General features: G+C 42.7%; 1 protein-coding gene across 7 annotated transcripts in view; it reads left to right on the top strand.

Annotated features, from left to right (window-relative positions):
• Window positions 1-16,951, top strand: part of ARHGEF6 (Rac/Cdc42 guanine nucleotide exchange factor 6) — a 96,319-nt gene that overhangs the window by 42,561 nt on the left and 36,807 nt on the right. For all 7 annotated transcript variants that reach the window (XM_027607900.2, XM_027607899.2, XM_027607898.2 and 4 more), the window contains 2 exons: window positions 13,701-13,795; window positions 16,545-16,640. In XM_027607900.2, the coding sequence (XP_027463701.1) occupies window positions 13,701-13,795; window positions 16,545-16,640 (191 nt within the window). The remainder of the gene's footprint in view (window positions 1-13,700; window positions 13,796-16,544; window positions 16,641-16,951) is intronic.

Consider the following 16,951-nt stretch of genomic DNA (forward strand, 5'->3'; position numbering starts at 1 on the left):
ACGCAGTATTGGATATGCGTTTGGACTGCACACTCCTTTCATTCTGTGCATGGAGAGTTTTTACACATCTCTATACATTGTGTTTCAAAAGACAGAATTGCGCTCTTTGGTGAATTTGCTCCATAATGATGATGTGAGCAGTAGTTGGTATGAAAACTCAGGAAGGAGCTTCATAGGTGACACGGACAATAATCATAGGGGACAATTTTACCACTATTTTTCTTCTTACATTTATGAGGTTAAAATATATTACCCAACAGAGCTGGGCTCCCTTCTCCCTTCCTCTCTGACCATTTCTTTTAACTTCCAGGTGATCCCCCAGTGATTTAATTTTTTTAAAAGATTTTATTTATTTATTTGAGAGAGAGAAAGAGAGAGAGAGCTCATGAGCAAGTGGAGGGCCAGAGGGGGTGGGAGAGGGAGGGAATCTCAAGCAGACTCTGCACTGAGCGCAGAGCCCAACGGGGGGGCTCCACCTCACGACCATGAGATCATGACCTGAGCCAAAACCAAGAGTCAGGCACTTAACTGACTGAGCCACCCAGCCACCCCACCCCAGTGATTTAATTTTTTAAAAGATTTATTTATTATTTTGGAGAGAGAGAGAGAGAGGGAGAGAGAGAGCACTCGTGGGTGCACAAGTTGGGGGAGGAACAGCGGGAGAGGGAGAGAGAGAAGTAGACTCCCCACTGAGCATGGAGCCCGACACAGGGCTTGATCCCACGACCCTGAGACCATTACCTGAGCTGAAATCAAGAGTCAGACGCTTAACCGACTGAGCCACCTGGGCGCTTCCCGCCCCCCGCCCCCCGCAGTGATTCAATTTTTAAAGAAAGGATGCAGTCAAATGGTAGATGAAAATATTACCATAGCTTCTTCTCCCTGTGGATTTGGAGTATGCCGTCAAGCTGCTTTGGAGCTGTCTCTGCCTCTGCTGATTCTACCAATTTATTTTTTCAAGTTTTTATTTAAATTCCAGTTAGTTAACAGTGTATTATGAGTTTCAGATGTACAATTCAGTGATTCAACACTTCCATACATCACCCAGTGCTCATCATGAGTGCTCTCCTTCATCCCCATCACCTGTTTCCCCCATCCCCCACTCCACCCACCTCCCCTCTAGTAACCATCATTGTGTTCTCTGTGGTTAAGAGTTTGTTTCTTGGTTTGCCTCTCTCTGTCTTTTTTCACTTTGCTCATTTGTTTTGTTTCTTAAATTCCACATATGAGTGAGAACATATGGTATTTGTCTTTCTCTGACTGACTTATTTCACTTAGCATAATACTCTCTAGCTCCATCCATGTTGTTGCAAATGACAAGATTTCATTCTTTTTTGTGGCTGAATAATATTCCAGTGTGTGTGTATATATGTGTGTGTGTTGTGTGTGTGTGTGTGTGTGTGTGTGTGTGTGTGTGTGTGTGTGTGTCTCAAAAAGTTAAAAATTGAACTACCTTATGATCCAGCAACCACACTACTGGGTATTTACCCAAAGAATATGAGAATACTAATTCAAAGGGAAATATGCACCCCTATGTTTATTGCAGCACTATTTACAATAGCCAAGATATGGAAGCAGCCCAAGTATCCATCGATAGATGAATGGATAAAGAAGATGTAGTATGTACATACAATGATTCTACCAATTTAAAATGTCATTTGGATTACCCAAGGCACATTAACTTCTGTGATTCTTACGGGCCTTATGTAAATCTTATATACAAATTCTGGATGTCCTGCAGTTTGTCTCTCCCAACTCCTGTTGGAGTTCATGTGCATTGCTTCTGGTCCCTTGCTGCTATATCAACAATTCTGCAGTGAAGATCTTATACATGGGACTTTGGCAAACTGTATGAAGATGTGTAGAATGGATTCCTAGAAGTTGAATTGTCCAAAGGCTTGAGAACCAGGAGAACCAATGGTGTAAGTTCTAGTCCGAGGGTAAGAGAAGACTGATGTTTCAGCTCAAGAAGTCAGGCAGAGAGAACAATTCTCCCTTTCTCTACCTTTTTGTTCCATTCAGGCCCTCAACAGATGGGATGATGCCCACCCACATTGGGGTGGGCAGTCTGCTTTACTCACTCTCCCAATTCAAAGGCTCATCTTATCTGGAAAAGTGCTCACAGATACACCCAAAAATAATGTTTAAGCTGGGTACCTCGTGACCCAGTGAAGTGACATGTAAAATTAACCATCACGGGACCCCTGGGTGGTTCCAATGGTTAAGCATCTGCCTTCAGCTCAGGTTGTGATCTCTGGGTCCTGGGATCAAGCCCCATGTCGGGCACCCAGCTCAGCGGGGAGTCTGCTTCTCCCTCTGCCTCTCCCCCTGCTCATGTGCTCTCTCTCTCTCTCTTTCTCTCTCTCAAATGAATAAATAAAATCTTTTAAAAACTAAAAATAACCATTATATACTATAAACTTGGGCAGGGTAGAGACCTCTTGAATTGGTAAGTCTGTGGATATCATCTCCCCCTTTTCAAGTTTCTAAGGGATCCTCTGCTGATTTCTGCCCCATTCAGGCCTTGGTGCAATTCTGGTGGCACATCAGTGTGTCTCACTGAGACTGGCCTGTTGTTTTGAATATGTGCTGAGCATCCTTTAGGGCCGTGGCAGGCCAGAGGAGACTTGTGCTGCCCCTGACCTTGGTTCCTTCTGTGTTCTCAAGATACACTGCCATTTGGTGAGCTTTTTTCACCATTGCAAGACAGTGTGTCATTTTTCTAGTCACTGTTTTTCTGATAATCTTATCCTGCTCTTTGCCTTTCTTTGCCCATCATAACTTGATGTTATGTGCCAGGAAGTATTTAAAAATAACAACAGCAACAATAGCAACAAGAAAGGAAAACGGCAACAATGTGAGGGGAGGGATGTTAATTAGCTTGATTGTGGTGATCATTTTGCAATGTGTACCTATATCAAAATATCAAGTTATATACCTCCAATATATATACTTTTTAAAAAAGATTTTATTTATTTTATTTGTCACAGAGAGAGAGAGAGAGAGAGAGAGAGAGAGCACAAGCGGGGGGGGGGGGCAACAGGCAGAGGGAGAGGGAGAAGCAGGCTCCCCACTGAGCGGGAGCCCGATGCGGGACTCGATCCCAGGACCCTGGGATCACGACCCGGGCTGAAGGCAGATGCTTAACCAACTGAGCCACCCAGGCGCCCCCAATATATATACTTTTTATTTGTCAGTTGTACCTCAGTAAAACTGAAAAAATGAATCTAAGTGGCTTCATTATCAGGCTCAATTTACACGCAGCACCTAGGTCTTAGCACCCACGGCCTCATGGGGAAGGCAGGACCGACATGATAGTGTAAGCCACATGGCAGAGAATGATGAAAAGTTATAAAGTGTCCTAAGATGGGTTTCTCAAAATGTGGTCGAGGGATCCTGCATCCGAAGCCCCCCAGGAAGCTTGTTAAACGTGCAGCTGTCTGGGCCCCACACCTGACTTGCTATACCTCAGAATCTCTGGCCCCAGATCTCGGGAAACCGCATTTTTAACAACTCCTTCAGCCCCTTCCTCGCCCCTCCCCTACAGGTGATTCTGAAGCTCACTAAACTGACGTTGAACCAATAAAGGGAAAGGTTCAGTGAAAGGAGGGATTTAAGCATGTTAAGACTTAGATAAGTAGAGAAGAGCTGGAAGGGAGTTCAGGTGTGTGTGTGTTGGGGGGGAACTGTCTGGGCACAGTCGCCCAGGCGAGAGTGTGCACGCCTGCAGTCCATCCCCGCAGGTCACAGGGTGGACTGCACTTTCTTCTTCTCCCATCGAAATGTCCCTGGGAAGGTGCAGTGCTTTATTCACCGCATTCATTACAGCACATGGGAAGGATGCTGTCCTTTGCACTGCCACACGCAGGGATCTGAATGTTCAGTCCCGGCCGTGAGCATCCGTCTGCAGAGGGAGAGGTGATGTCTCCCTACTCCCAAAAAGGCAAATACAAGCAGTAATAGGCAGCATTTTTTTTTTTTCTAACTTTCTTCTACTGCATTGTAACTTGTGGCAGATGCTTTAAGGGTGTGTCTTAAAGAACCTGCATTTGGTAGGAAAGGTGGGGCGTGTGTGGCATGTTAGATCCCATAAAAATGCCAGGAAACCTCTTGCAATTTCTGCTGTCACCACCCACCTTCTGCTTACCCCATTTTCTCTCTTACTCATCTACCTGCCCACTTGCTCCCACCCTGAGTTTTCTCTACCTTTCTCTAGTGCTTATCTACCCCCCCACACCTTTTTAAGACTTTATTTTATAGAGCAGTTTTGGGTTCACAGCAAAATTGAGCAGAAGGTACAGAGATTTCTCATCTACCCACCCCAGCCAGACACATGCACAGTCTCGCCCACTACCAGCATCTCCCACCAGAGTAGGGATCTGTGACAACTGAAGAATAATTACCATCCAATGTCCATAGTTTACATGAGGGTTCACTCTTGGTGTGGTATGTTCTTTGGGTTTGGGCAAATGTATAATGGCACGTATCCATCATTAGCGGATCATACAGAGTATTTTCACTGCCCTGAAAGTCCTCTGTGCACCTTCCCTTTTTTAATCTACCGACCTAAACTACTTTGTACATCTACCCATTTACTCTTCCATATCCCTTGTACTTTTTCACCTACCCATTTCCTGTCTTACCCGTTCATATACAGTTGAGCCTAGAGCAACTTGGGGGCTAGGGGCGCTGACCCCCTGCACAGCCGAAAATCCATGTATAACTTTTGACTCCCCAACAACTTAACCAGTAGCCTGCAGTTCACCAGAAGCCTCACCGGTAACACCAACAGCTGATTACCACCTATTTTGCATGTCATACGTGTTATATGCTGCACTCTCAAAATAAAGTAAGCTAGAGAAAAGGAAATGTTATTAAGAAAATCATAAGGAAGAAAAAATACCTTTATAGTAGTGTACTGTATTTATTGAAAAGAATTCGCGTCTAAGTGGACCTGCGCAGTTTGAACCTGTGTGGTTCGAGGGTCAACTGTTTATCTTCCATCTGAGAGCTGGAGGTAGAGGTGGTGATGGGATTTGCAGAGTCTGTTGATAGGGAGATTGTGCTGTTTCGGGAAAGCCAAGGACCTGGAGGTGTGGAACCAATCACTGTACTCAGACGTAAGCGAGGAGCATATAAGCCAAAGATGATACAAATACAGTAATATGGTGCCTTCTTAGGTCCCGTAGGACTTTATCAACGTGAGCTCATTTTTACAGGCATCATAATTATCTCAGAATTCCTATAATATGATGTCTTTGCTTTGATTTAAGGTTTCCTGAGGCCATTAGAGTCCCCCTTGATCATGGGACATCTCTCTGTTTTCAGCCTTGGTTTATGTATTTTCGCCTCTTAAATAATTCCTTCATACTCTATGACTCTTTCCTTTTGGAAGAAAGAGTTATAAAAATGAACTCACTCTCAAGCCTTTCCAGGAAACGTGGGAAATATATTTTACTGGAAAATCGATAGCCCAGGATGGAGGTACAAAAGGCCTCCACCTCTTTTTCTATGGCTTCTCACCATCTGTCTTATTCTGAATTTAGTCAGAGGCTAATAAAGCAAAAGGATACTCAGTTGTCCTTGGGAAGACAGAGTCAGGGAGGCGAAGACAATGTCTGGGTGCAGTCTATTTTAGTAAGGTCGAATGGATTTCATCTCGATCAAACTGTACTGCTCTGAAGCTGGTTGGCTTGCCAAACCCCTTGCCTTCTGACTCACCACTGAGGCCTTCTGTTTGGGAACACATAGCCTCCTCTGTCTGCTTCCCTTTTTTCCTCTTCCAGTAGATGCCCCGTGGCCTGAAAAATAAAGAACCAGTCTCAGAAGTTCATCACTTGGTCTTTTGAGATTGAGGAAAGCAATAAAAGCCCAAATGAATTTGGGAAAGCATCCCAAGCATCCACCCAGATGAGCATTTCTACTAATCAAACCACAGCAAGGGCAGCGCTATTTTATTTAGTATGTTACCATTCAATGTTTTTTTTTTTTTTTTTTTGCACTACTTAAAGAAGGATTCATTGACCACCTTTGTCAGTTTAGTTTTATAAAGCCAGCACTCAGCCACCCTCAAAATTTGTAACAATATGAGTTAAAATACATTTTCGGTTTAGCTCTCCAGAACTCACCCAGAGGCAGCAGGTGTCCACCCACTAACTCACCTTTGCCTTCTGCGGGTCCCAGGCTAGTGGGTCCATCAAGAATGAAACTTCTATGGGCGCCTGGGTGGCTCAGTTGGTTAAGCGACTGCCTTCGGCTCAGGTCATGATCCTGGAGTCCCGGGATCGAGTCCCACATCGGGCTTCCTGCTCAGCAGGGAGTCTGCTTCTCCCTCTGACCCTCTTCCCTCTCGTGCTTTCTATCTCTCATTCTCTCTCTCTCAAATAAATAAATAAAATCTTTAAAAAAAAAAAAAAGAATGAAACTTCTACAGAGCGTGCTGCCTCACCTATCGGAGAAGCCCGTTGGAGCAGGACAGTTGGTACCCTTCTTGCAAAATCTTAGTGATTTCTTCTTTTCTTTTTTTCCTTTGCAAAATCTTAGCGATTTCTTTTAAAGGAGCCCCCCGATGATAGCATTTTAGAGGAAGTTGAAATAATAAAGCTGTTTCAGTAGTGAGAGGGAGGTCGGATTAAAGCCGTGTTGTTTGTTGTAAAAATCACATTTTATGATGTAAATAATGTCTGACTTTTCTAATTTAAAAATTCCCTTCAGGCAATGAATGACTGGATCTAGTTTTTTTTTTTTTTTTTTTTTCCTCGTTTCCAGCAGACATTATAATTTGGGTAGGGTGACAGTCACAGGCGACAGTGCTTGAAAAGAGGGTGAGGATGTGGGATGGCTTGTTTCCAGACATGGTCTTTCTAGAAAAATGTGAACAAAAGTAGATGATTAGATGACTTCGTTCCTTCCTCAACGTGAGCAGGAAGGCACGCCACCACCTTTTCCCTGCCCTCAATACATATAGGACAAATAAATATTGTTAATAAAGCAGTCTGCATATGTTTTACCTCTTCCTTTAAAAAAAGATGGTACTGCTGAATTCCGGTGCAGTTCTCTCCATTTCTAAGAATACAAAACGCATATTAGTGCTGAGCACTGCTGTGAGGAGCGGCCCAGCTGGGCAGAGAGCTCCATGATGGACAGATTCGAGTTTGGAAGGGCACTCTCCTGGGTGAGGACTTGGAGTCCGAGAGAAAAACCAGAAAGAGTTTCTATTAACAGCTGAGAAATGTGTGCTTTGACTTTTTAAAATAGCTTTATTGACATATAATTCACATACCACATAACTCACCATTTTAAACTGTACAATTCACTGATTTTTAGTAAGTTAACAGTTATGTGACAAGCACCACTGTCTGGCTTTACAATATTTTCATCACCTCAGTAAGAAACCCTGTACCCATAGCAGCAATGTCCACAGTAGCCAACCTATGGAAAGAGCCCAGATGTCCATCGACAAATGAATGGACAAGGAAGAGGTGATGTTACATATATTCCAATATATATATCATATCATATCCTGTCTCCAGTGGAGTACTACTCAGCCATCAAAAAGAATGAAATCTTGCCATTTGCAATGACATTGATGGAATTAGAGCATATTATGCTAAGCAAAATAACTCAGTCAGAGACAGACAAATACCATATGATTTCACTCATGTGTGGAACTTAAACAAAACCGATGAACATAGGGGAAGGGAGGGAAAAATAAAATAAGACAAAATTAGAGAGGGAGACAAACCATAAGAGACTCTTAACTCTAGGAGATAAATAGGGTTGCGGGAGGGGAGGTGGGTGGGGGGATGGGGTAACTGGGTGGTGGGCATTAAGGAGGGCACGTGATGGAGTGAGCACTGGGTGTTATATGCAACTGATGAATCACTAAAGTCTATCTCTGAAGCTAATAATACAGTATATGTTAACTACATTGAATTTAAATAATAAAAAAAGAAGAAACCCTGTACCCATTAGCAATCACTTCCTCCAGGCCTTGACAACCACTAATCTACTTTCTGTCTAGATGGATTCTGCCTATTCTGGACATGTCATATAAACTGAATCATACACTATTTGTTCCTCTGTATCTGGTTTCTTTCACTTAGCATATTATTTTCATGGTTTGTTCATGTTGTAGAATGTACCCGTACTTCTTTCCTTTTTATGGCGAAGATTCTATCGCATCGATATACTAGGTTGTGTCTATCCATTTATCAGTTGATGGACCTTTGGATTGTATCCACGTTTTGGTTGTTATTAGTAATGCTCTGTGAAGATTCATGGGCAGGTTTTTGTGTGGGCGTATGTTTTCATTTCTCTAGGAATTAAATTGCTGGGTCATATGGTGAAACTCTACGGCTATTCAAATTTTTAGCCAACTTTCAAGTAATTATTTTTACTGTTGAGTTGTTGGAGTTCTTTATATATTCTGGATACTAGACCCTTACCAGATATATGACTTATAAATATTTCTCCCATTCTGTGGCTTGTCTTTTCATTTTCTTGATAATGTCCTTTGACCCACAAAATTTTTAACTTTTACGAATTCCAGCTTACGTGTTTTTTCTCTTGTTGCTTGTGCTTTTGGTGTCAAATCCAACATCATGAAGATTTCCTCCTCTGTTCTCTTCTAAGAGTTTGGTAGTTTTAACTCTTGAGTCCATTTTGAATTATTTTTTGTATATGTTATAGATTTAGAGTGCAAATTCTTTTGCGTGTAGACATGTGGTCCTTGCACCATTTGTTGAAAAGACTGTTCTTTCCCTATTGAAAGGTCTTGGTACACTTGTCAAAAATCAGTTGACCGTGGGTTCATTTCTGGACTCTCAATTCTACTCCACTGATCTATACATCTATCCTATACCAGTACTGAACTATCTTGTTACTATAGCTTTGTGGTATGTTTTGGAATTGGGAAGTATACCCTCTACTCTGTTCTTTTCCAGGATTTTGAGTTTGTGAAGGACTGATAAGAATTCTTTCAACTTTTGGTAGAATCAACCAGTAAGGCCATCTCATCCTCGGCTTTAACTCATGGGAATTGTTTTTTTTTTTTTTTTTAAGTATTCTTTATTTTTTTTAAAGACTTATTTATTTATTTCCTTGATATAGAGAGAGACAGCGAGAGAGGGAACACGAGCAGGGGGGAGTGGGAGAGGGAGAAGCAGGCTTCTGACTGAGCAGGGAGCCTGACGTGGGACTGGATCCCAGGACCCTGGGAGCACGATCCGAGCCGGAGGCAGACGCTTAACAACTGAGCCACCCAGGCAGCCCCATGGGAATTGTTTTGAATGCTTATTCAATGTCTTTACTTGTTACAGGTGTTGAGACTTTCTGTTTCTTTTGTGAGGCAGTTTTGGTAGTTTGTATCATTCTAGAATTTTCTTTTTACTTTTTTGAGTGGTTGACCTAGAGCTTGCAATGTATATTTAGAACTAGTGCAAAAATAGCACTATACTGCTTTACAGGTCGCACGAGTACCTTATAATAACAGAGTACTCCAGATTCCTCCCTCCCATCCCTTGTATACTTGCTGTCATTCATTCCATTTCTACATAAGCATTATATTGTATATGCCCATCTATAAGCATACATATGCTTATCTTTTTTATAAGCATATACATATATGCTTATCTTAATTACATATATAATTGAATACATTGTTTCTATTATTTTGAACAAACTGTTAACCTGTTACATCAATTAAGAATATAAAAAATTAGAGTTTTTATTTTATCTTCACTTATTCTTTCTCTCATACTTTCTTTCCTTATGTAGATCTGGGTCTCTGACCTATAGCATTTTCCTCCTCTCTGAAGAGCCTTTTTTGAAACATGTCCTGCAAGGCAGGTCTACTGGCAACAAATTCCCTCAGTTTTTGTATGCCTGAGAAAATCTTTACTTTTCCTTGAGTTTTGAAGGAAAATTTCACAGGGTACAGAATTCCAGGTTGGTGGGATTTTTTTTTAATTTTTTAAATATTTCACTGCACTCTCCTCTTCTTTGTATGGTTTCTGAGGATACGTTGGATATAATTCTTATTTTAGCTTCTCTATAGGTAAGCGGGGCTCCCCCCCAGCTTCTTTCAGGGTTTTTTTCCTTATCTTTGCTTTATCTGGACTTTGAATATGACATGCCTAGGTGGATTTGTCTTTTGCATTTATCCTGCTGGTTATCTCTGAGCTTCCTGGATCTGTCATTTGGTGTTTGACATTAATTTGGAAAAATTCTCAGTCATTATTGTTTCAAGTATTTCTTCTTTCCCTTTCTCCATTTCCTCTCCTTTTGGTATTCTCATTAAATGTGTTACCCCACAATTCGTAGGTATTCTGTTCCATTTTTTAAGTCTTTTTTTTTCTGTTTGCTTTTCAGTTTCAAAATCTTCTATCGACATATCCACAAGCTCAGAGATTCTTTTTTTCAGTGGTCCAGTGTACCAATGAGCCCATCAAAGGCATTCTTCATTTCTATTATAGTGTTTTGGATCGCTACCATTTCATATTTATTCTAAGTATTTCTATCTTTCTGCTTACAATACCCGTCTGTTCTTGTATGTTGCCTACTTTCATTAGAGCTCTTAGCGTATTACTCATAGTCATATTAAAAGTCCTAGTCTGATAATTCCAACCTTCCTGCCATACCTGACTATGGTTCCAGTGTTTTCTCTGTCTCTTCAAACTGTGTTTTTTGCCTTTTAGTATGCCTTGTAACTTTTTTTTGGAAGCCAAACATGACATGCTGTGTAAAAGGAACTGCAGTAAGTAGGCCTTTAGTAATATGGTGGTGGGGGCAGGGGAGGGATTCTGAAGTCCAACGATTAGGGATGCAGTTAAAGCAGACAAATATAGCTGTAAAATGTCCATATCGAAAAAGAAGAAAGAGGACTTCTGGTTTCTGGTCCAGCATTTAAGCAGCGTGGCAGTCATTACTCCATCCCAACAATAAGTAGATAGCTGAACTAACTGGAAAAAAAAAAAAGACCTATGGTCTTTTGCTGAGTTTCTGTCTCTTGACTATGAACTTCACCAGTGCTTCTCAGGTTGTTTTCCTCCTTTAGCGGGGACAGGAAGGCTAGAGGGAGCTGAGGTAAGGTATTTCCCTTCCCCTAGCTAGGTTAGACTCTGGTAGAAACCTGATAGGTTAAGCTCTGGTAAAATAGTTTCTCTCTTGAGGGCAGACCTTGTTAGGATGGACAGAATGCTCTGGTGTATTTCAAAATGGCTACCTTTCCTTTCCCGCTCCTGAAGCAGGAGGGAGATTTTCCTCCTCTCTTCATTGTGACAGCCTGGTAGAGCTGCCGGAGGTACCACAAAAGGTGGGTGTGCTGCCCTGTGACTGGGCCCCCTGGGGGTTTGAACTCAGACTTGTCCACACTGCACCCCCAGCAATTCAGTTACAGCTCAGGTTTTCCTGCCCTGCTCCTGATTTCCGTGGAGGCCTCTGCTCGTGGGTTTCTGCTCCAGCAAGTTTTGATTTTCTGCATCTGCCTGTCTGTCTCTTCACTTTTGGGGGTAGCATTTTCCCCCATGGCCTCAATTCCCTGACAGATATAAGGAAAGTCAGGCGGGTTTTTTTTTTCCCCCCAGTTAGTTCAGCTATCAGCTTATTGTTAGGATGGAGTAATGACTGCCATGCTGCTTAAATGCTGGGCCAGAAACTGGAAGTCCTCTTTCTTCTTTTTCGATATGGACATTTTACAGCTATGTATTTGTCTGCTTTAACTGCATCCCAGGAGTTCTTTTAATTTTTTAATTTTTTAATTTTTTTAAAGATTTTATTTATTTGTCAGAAAGAGAAAGAGCGCATAAGCAGGGGGAGTGGCAGGCAAAGGGAGAAGCAGGCTCCCCACTGAGCAGGGAGCCCGATGCGGGGCTCGATCCCAGGACCCCGGGATCACGACCTGAGCCGAAGGCAGACGCTTAACTGACTGAGCCACCCAGGCGCCGCCCCCCATGAGTTTTTTATGCTGTGTTTTCTTTTTTGTTCATCTCCAGATAGTTGCCCATTTCCTTGGTAGTGCTTCAGCTTTCTATGGGGGAGGGGGGGAATCATTCCTATCCCATCACTGGATTAATTTCAGAGAGCGTTAGTGCCTCCAGGTCCCGGGGTTTATTGACACTTAAGCCTTTTGAGAGTAGTTTCTGAGGAATAGAGGAACTGAAAGGAGACATGAGTGGCTAGGGAGGAGGGGGTATGGCTTAAGCCCTCGCTTTTGAAGCCACGCTGTGGCCTGTGGCCTCTCAACCAGGGTTTCTCGACTGGGGCGATATTGTCCTTCAGGTGGTATTCGGTTGCCATACGGGGTGGGGTGGGGGCGGGCAGCTGACATCTAGTGGGTAGAGGCCAGGGACGCCGCTCAACGTCCCATAATGCCCAGGGCGGCCCCTCACAGCCAAGGGTTGTCTGGGCCGAAGTGTCAGTAGCGCCGCCCTGGAGAAACCTTTTTTAAGCCCTTCCACTGGCGGGACTGTTTCCCGCTCCCGCAGCACCTACCTGTGCAGCGTCTCAGTGCCTCTTCACAGTGGTCCCTGAGGTAGGTGAAATGCCCCAATCTGAGGTGAGGCGAGTGAAGCCTTAAAACTGTAGCCACCTGTCCGTCGGTAGCAGAGCCTGGACGACCACCCGCCGGTCTGGTGGTTTCCCCGCAAAGCCCACAGTGACCTGGGCCTCCGCTCGCTTTGTCCACTCCACCTTTCAGAAGCGGATCGCCATGCATTGTCTTGTGAGTCTGTGTCTGGAACCCTGGTTGCCTGCAGGGCTCCTTGCAGCCAAGAATGCTTCACATTGTCCTGTGATCCTCTGTTTACCGGTGCCCCCCTGCAAACAGAGCGGAAAGGCCCTGCAGGCAGCATGGCGCTGGGCGCAGGGTGGGCCTTCAGTACATTTCTGTTGAAGGAATGAGGAGCTAGGAGAGACGATATACCGAAATGTTAGCTTGGCGAGCTCTAGGAGCTTGAAATGTTAGGTTGTAGCTATTTGCAGAGGAGGCTGGGGAATGGGGCAGGCCCCTAGGACAGGTGGGGCAAGAGACCTTGCGTTCTGTACGTTGGTTGTTTTGCCTAGAGGATTTTAATTTGGTTATTCTTCATAATGCTTTATTCCCCTTGTTAATTTCCTCCCACTTCAGCTTCCTCTTCTCTTTGAACTGTTCATGCTAGCACTTTTTGCCTTTCTTAAAAGACCGGTTCTAACTCTACTTAACAATTCCCTGTGGCCTCAGGTATTGTCCCCTAAAGGTCTTATCGAGACCTTAAAGAAGAATCCTTTGTGGTATTTGACCTCAGTTATCGTGAAATTATCCTGACATAAATTCTGTATGTCTTAAGGTAGCTGGTCTCAGTGTTCTCATCCATAAAATGGGCATATGACCCTTTGTTAGCTAACTGAGACCTTTCCCGAGGATAAATGATTTAAAGCCCATGAAAGCATTCTGAACAGCGCTGTGTAAATAAATGGCCAGGTCCTTCCGGTTATGAGTAACTGTGAAAAACTGTATTCATGTGAATTATGCAATATAACCAGTGGTCGTGCAATTATTAAAGTAGTTTGCTAGAATGAAACAAAGGGCATTCAGATTTTGCGCTTCTTACTTTTACTACAGTGCTAGCCTAGTAATTTGGTTAAAAGATCTAAAGCTCTATCTTACCTTGGACTGTCCTGACAAATACAAAATCTTGACCTTGACCTTTGTTTCTCTATAGGTGTTACAGAACATTTTGGACACTGAAAAGGATTATGCTAAAGAACTTCAGTCTCTACTTGTCACTTACTTAAGACCCCTGCAGTCCAATAACAAGTAAGATTTACATTTTAAACCCCTTGCTAAATAAAGCAAGATAATGTCAGCATCCAGAGTCATTGCTCTTATGTCACTGAATAATTGATTTTGCCCTTTAGAAGAATTTCCACAGATCACAGGTTGCCAAGAACATGGTCAAGGCAGCGGAAATTACGCAAGATGTTGCTGCTGGAGAGCTTGGCTTTCTGTCTCTTTTGGCTGTGGAAGGAATGAGCACATCTGCATTTCTATCTGCCACAATTGTTATCTTGTACATTTTAAAAGCGATACATGCAGTTTTACCTGGCACAAACAGGACCTGCTGGTGTTTTTATGCAGAAAACATGTAAACTGGAAAGTTTCATGCTCCCCCTGACCTTTGCTTGCTGGGGCAGAGACTCTTTCCTACGGTCTGAGAGTGGAAAAAGTGTGGCATTTTGTGAATGTTTGTAAGGGCACCTCGAGCTCGTATTTCACCCAGGCCAAAGAGAATGATAGAGCTGTTCAAATGTTTTGTTTTGTTTTGTTTTAAATAAAATACTCAAACCTTATTCTGGTCTTAGAAGTGACTGAGGTTTGAAATGAAAACTTCGTTTTCACAGAAGAAAAATACTGACCTTTTTTTGTGTGTGTGCTTGTAGGCATGGCCTATTTAGCATGTAGTGGCTAATGGCGTTTGTGTTTTTATTTTAATTGATTACACTTCACTGGAGATTATAATCTATAAGTCAAATAGAAAGTTGAGCCGTGGGCCCACATACTGGAGGACAAAAGCCTCCTCTTTCCCCTCATTTAGAGTTTACTTTTGCTGGACAGCTGTCTCAACTACTGGACTTCAGGCTTAAATAAGTTTAACATATTTCACAATTCCCCCCCCCCCCCCTTTTTTTTCCAAATCATGTTTGCTAAGGCATAAGGTCTTGCTAAATTTCCCAGTTGGTTATTTTCCATGCACTGTGGGAATCTCACTTCAGTATGAAAGGATTTTGTATTCCCATGTTTTGTAAGAGTTGAAATGCAATCAACAACAAAGTGTCTTTTGTTATTATTATGTAAAACATGAAGTGAATCCTGTGAATCATACTTCTTAGAGCTGAATGGAAGGAACCTCAATGAATCACTGGGTCTAGTGCCCTGGAAGAAATGACTGTCCCCATTGAACAAATAAGAAAACTGAAGTCCAGAGAGGCTTACTGCTATACCCATCACACAGCCAGTAAGCCTCCAGACTCGACGCACCACGCCTCCTGCCACTGACTGAAATGTGCCTTCCATTTTGTGGAGGTGACAGGCAGAGGCAGGAAACCGAGGTGGTGACCCTGGGAGGGGAGATGGTAAGATTTCAAATGAAGGAGGCGAGGAGAGCCTGACTCAGAACTTCCCTGTTGCCATATAAATTCAGAATGCAGTCAGGGTCAGTTTCCACCGGCTGTCTTGTGGACCCCAGAGCGACTGGAGCAAACCAGACTGTTTACTGTCTGATCCTGAGGGGGCCAAGAAAGTCCCTGATCAGGTTCAAGTTGGCCCCCCAGTCAGCTTCTTGGGGCCATGAGGGAGGAAAGTCAGGGAAGCTGGCTGGCTGAAGGTTTCGCTTTTGACACCCATGCTAGGGGTTTTCCAGCTTGTGGTTCAGAAGGGCATGATGGCAGAGGAACTGGGCGCTTCTGATGCTCAAGGGGTTACTGGTAACGTTTGTGTGGGGCTTCCTTTGCTTTGTCAGCAAAAATCACTCTTGGAAACACTTCCCTCGTATTACGATGTGAAGAAGAAAGAACACGTGGCCGACACTGGCCTTTTAAGTCTTCAGAAAAGTCTTCTCCCAAAAAGCGTTTAAGAGCATGGCCTCTGGAGCTAGAATGTTGGGGTTTAAATCCTGGCTTCACCCTTCACTGGCTTTGTGACACTGGGTGATTTGCTTAACCTCTCTGTGCCCGGGTCTCCTTACATGTAAGATGGAGACCATAGCGCCTACCTCATGAATTTGTTGTCAGGTTAAAATATAAAATATAAAAGAATAAAATAAAATACAAAATACAAAAAATAAAAATATTTGTGAGATGCCTGCAGAGGTGTGAAGTGCTTGTGTGAGTAGTGTCGGCATATGTTGTATCACCTACCGTTTGGGAGGGAAGAATGGAGAAAAATTCATAGTACGGAGGCTCTGGATAAAATTGTTCCATTTGCCTTTATTTGCTCCATTCCATTCCACAAGCAAACAAACAAACAAATCGGTACTATTTTCTTCTCCTCTGCTTCCTCTGATAAAGATTTCCTTTTGCTGATTTATGAGCATTTTAAATTGAGAGAAACTGGATTTTGTGGTTTTTCCCTGTGCAGTCTATGAGCATTTATAGTATCTTTCAGTTACTCTCCCAGCTCCTCTAGAATACTCAAACTTGTTTGCATTGATCCCCAGCCATGATGTATTTTGCCTATTGAGATACTTAGATATTACACCCTTGTTATCTGTTCACTCATTGCATTGTAAAACACCTAAATGTCTTTAATAAACACATGTTTAGGATCATTATTCTTATTGTAGAAAAAGGAAATCAAGGAAAGATGCTTTTAAATGTTGTTTAAGACCACAGAGCTGATGTAAATTAAAAAGCGAAAGTTAAAATCTAGGGATTGCTTCCCTCATCCCATTTGCCAATTTTTTTTAGCAAATTATCAGCTCACTAGACCAGAGATGGATAACTGGAATCATCCTGAAGTTCTATCCACTGAAACTATGTTTGTTTGTTTGTTTGTTTGTTTTTTTCAGTCTGAGTACTGTGGAATTTACATCTTTACTGGGGAACTTCGAGGAAGTATGCTCCTTTCAACAGACGCTCTGCCAAGCCTTGGAAGAATGTTCCAAGTAAGTGTTGTATGTTGCCCTTAGAATAGCTAGCAACACCATTTCTTTGGTGTGTTTTCTTTTCCTGCTAGCTGTTGTCTTAGATAGGGACACTTTGTATTTACTCATTTGTTACAACGTTGATAAATTGTCCCAGTACAGACAAAATGCGCTAGGGAGAGCCAAACCCCTGGTTGTATATCAGGGCTCTACATGGAGTAAATTGTTTCTGACTTTATTTAAAAATTGTATCGGTTTACTGCTCCTGGTCAGTATGAGAGACAGATAAGCTCTCCATTGACCAGGGACGTTGCCTTTGATATTGATTGGAT

This window comes from Zalophus californianus, chromosome X (genome assembly GCF_009762305.2).
Source record: "Zalophus californianus isolate mZalCal1 chromosome X, mZalCal1.pri.v2, whole genome shotgun sequence".
Taxonomy (NCBI): domain Eukaryota; kingdom Metazoa; phylum Chordata; class Mammalia; order Carnivora; family Otariidae; genus Zalophus; species Zalophus californianus.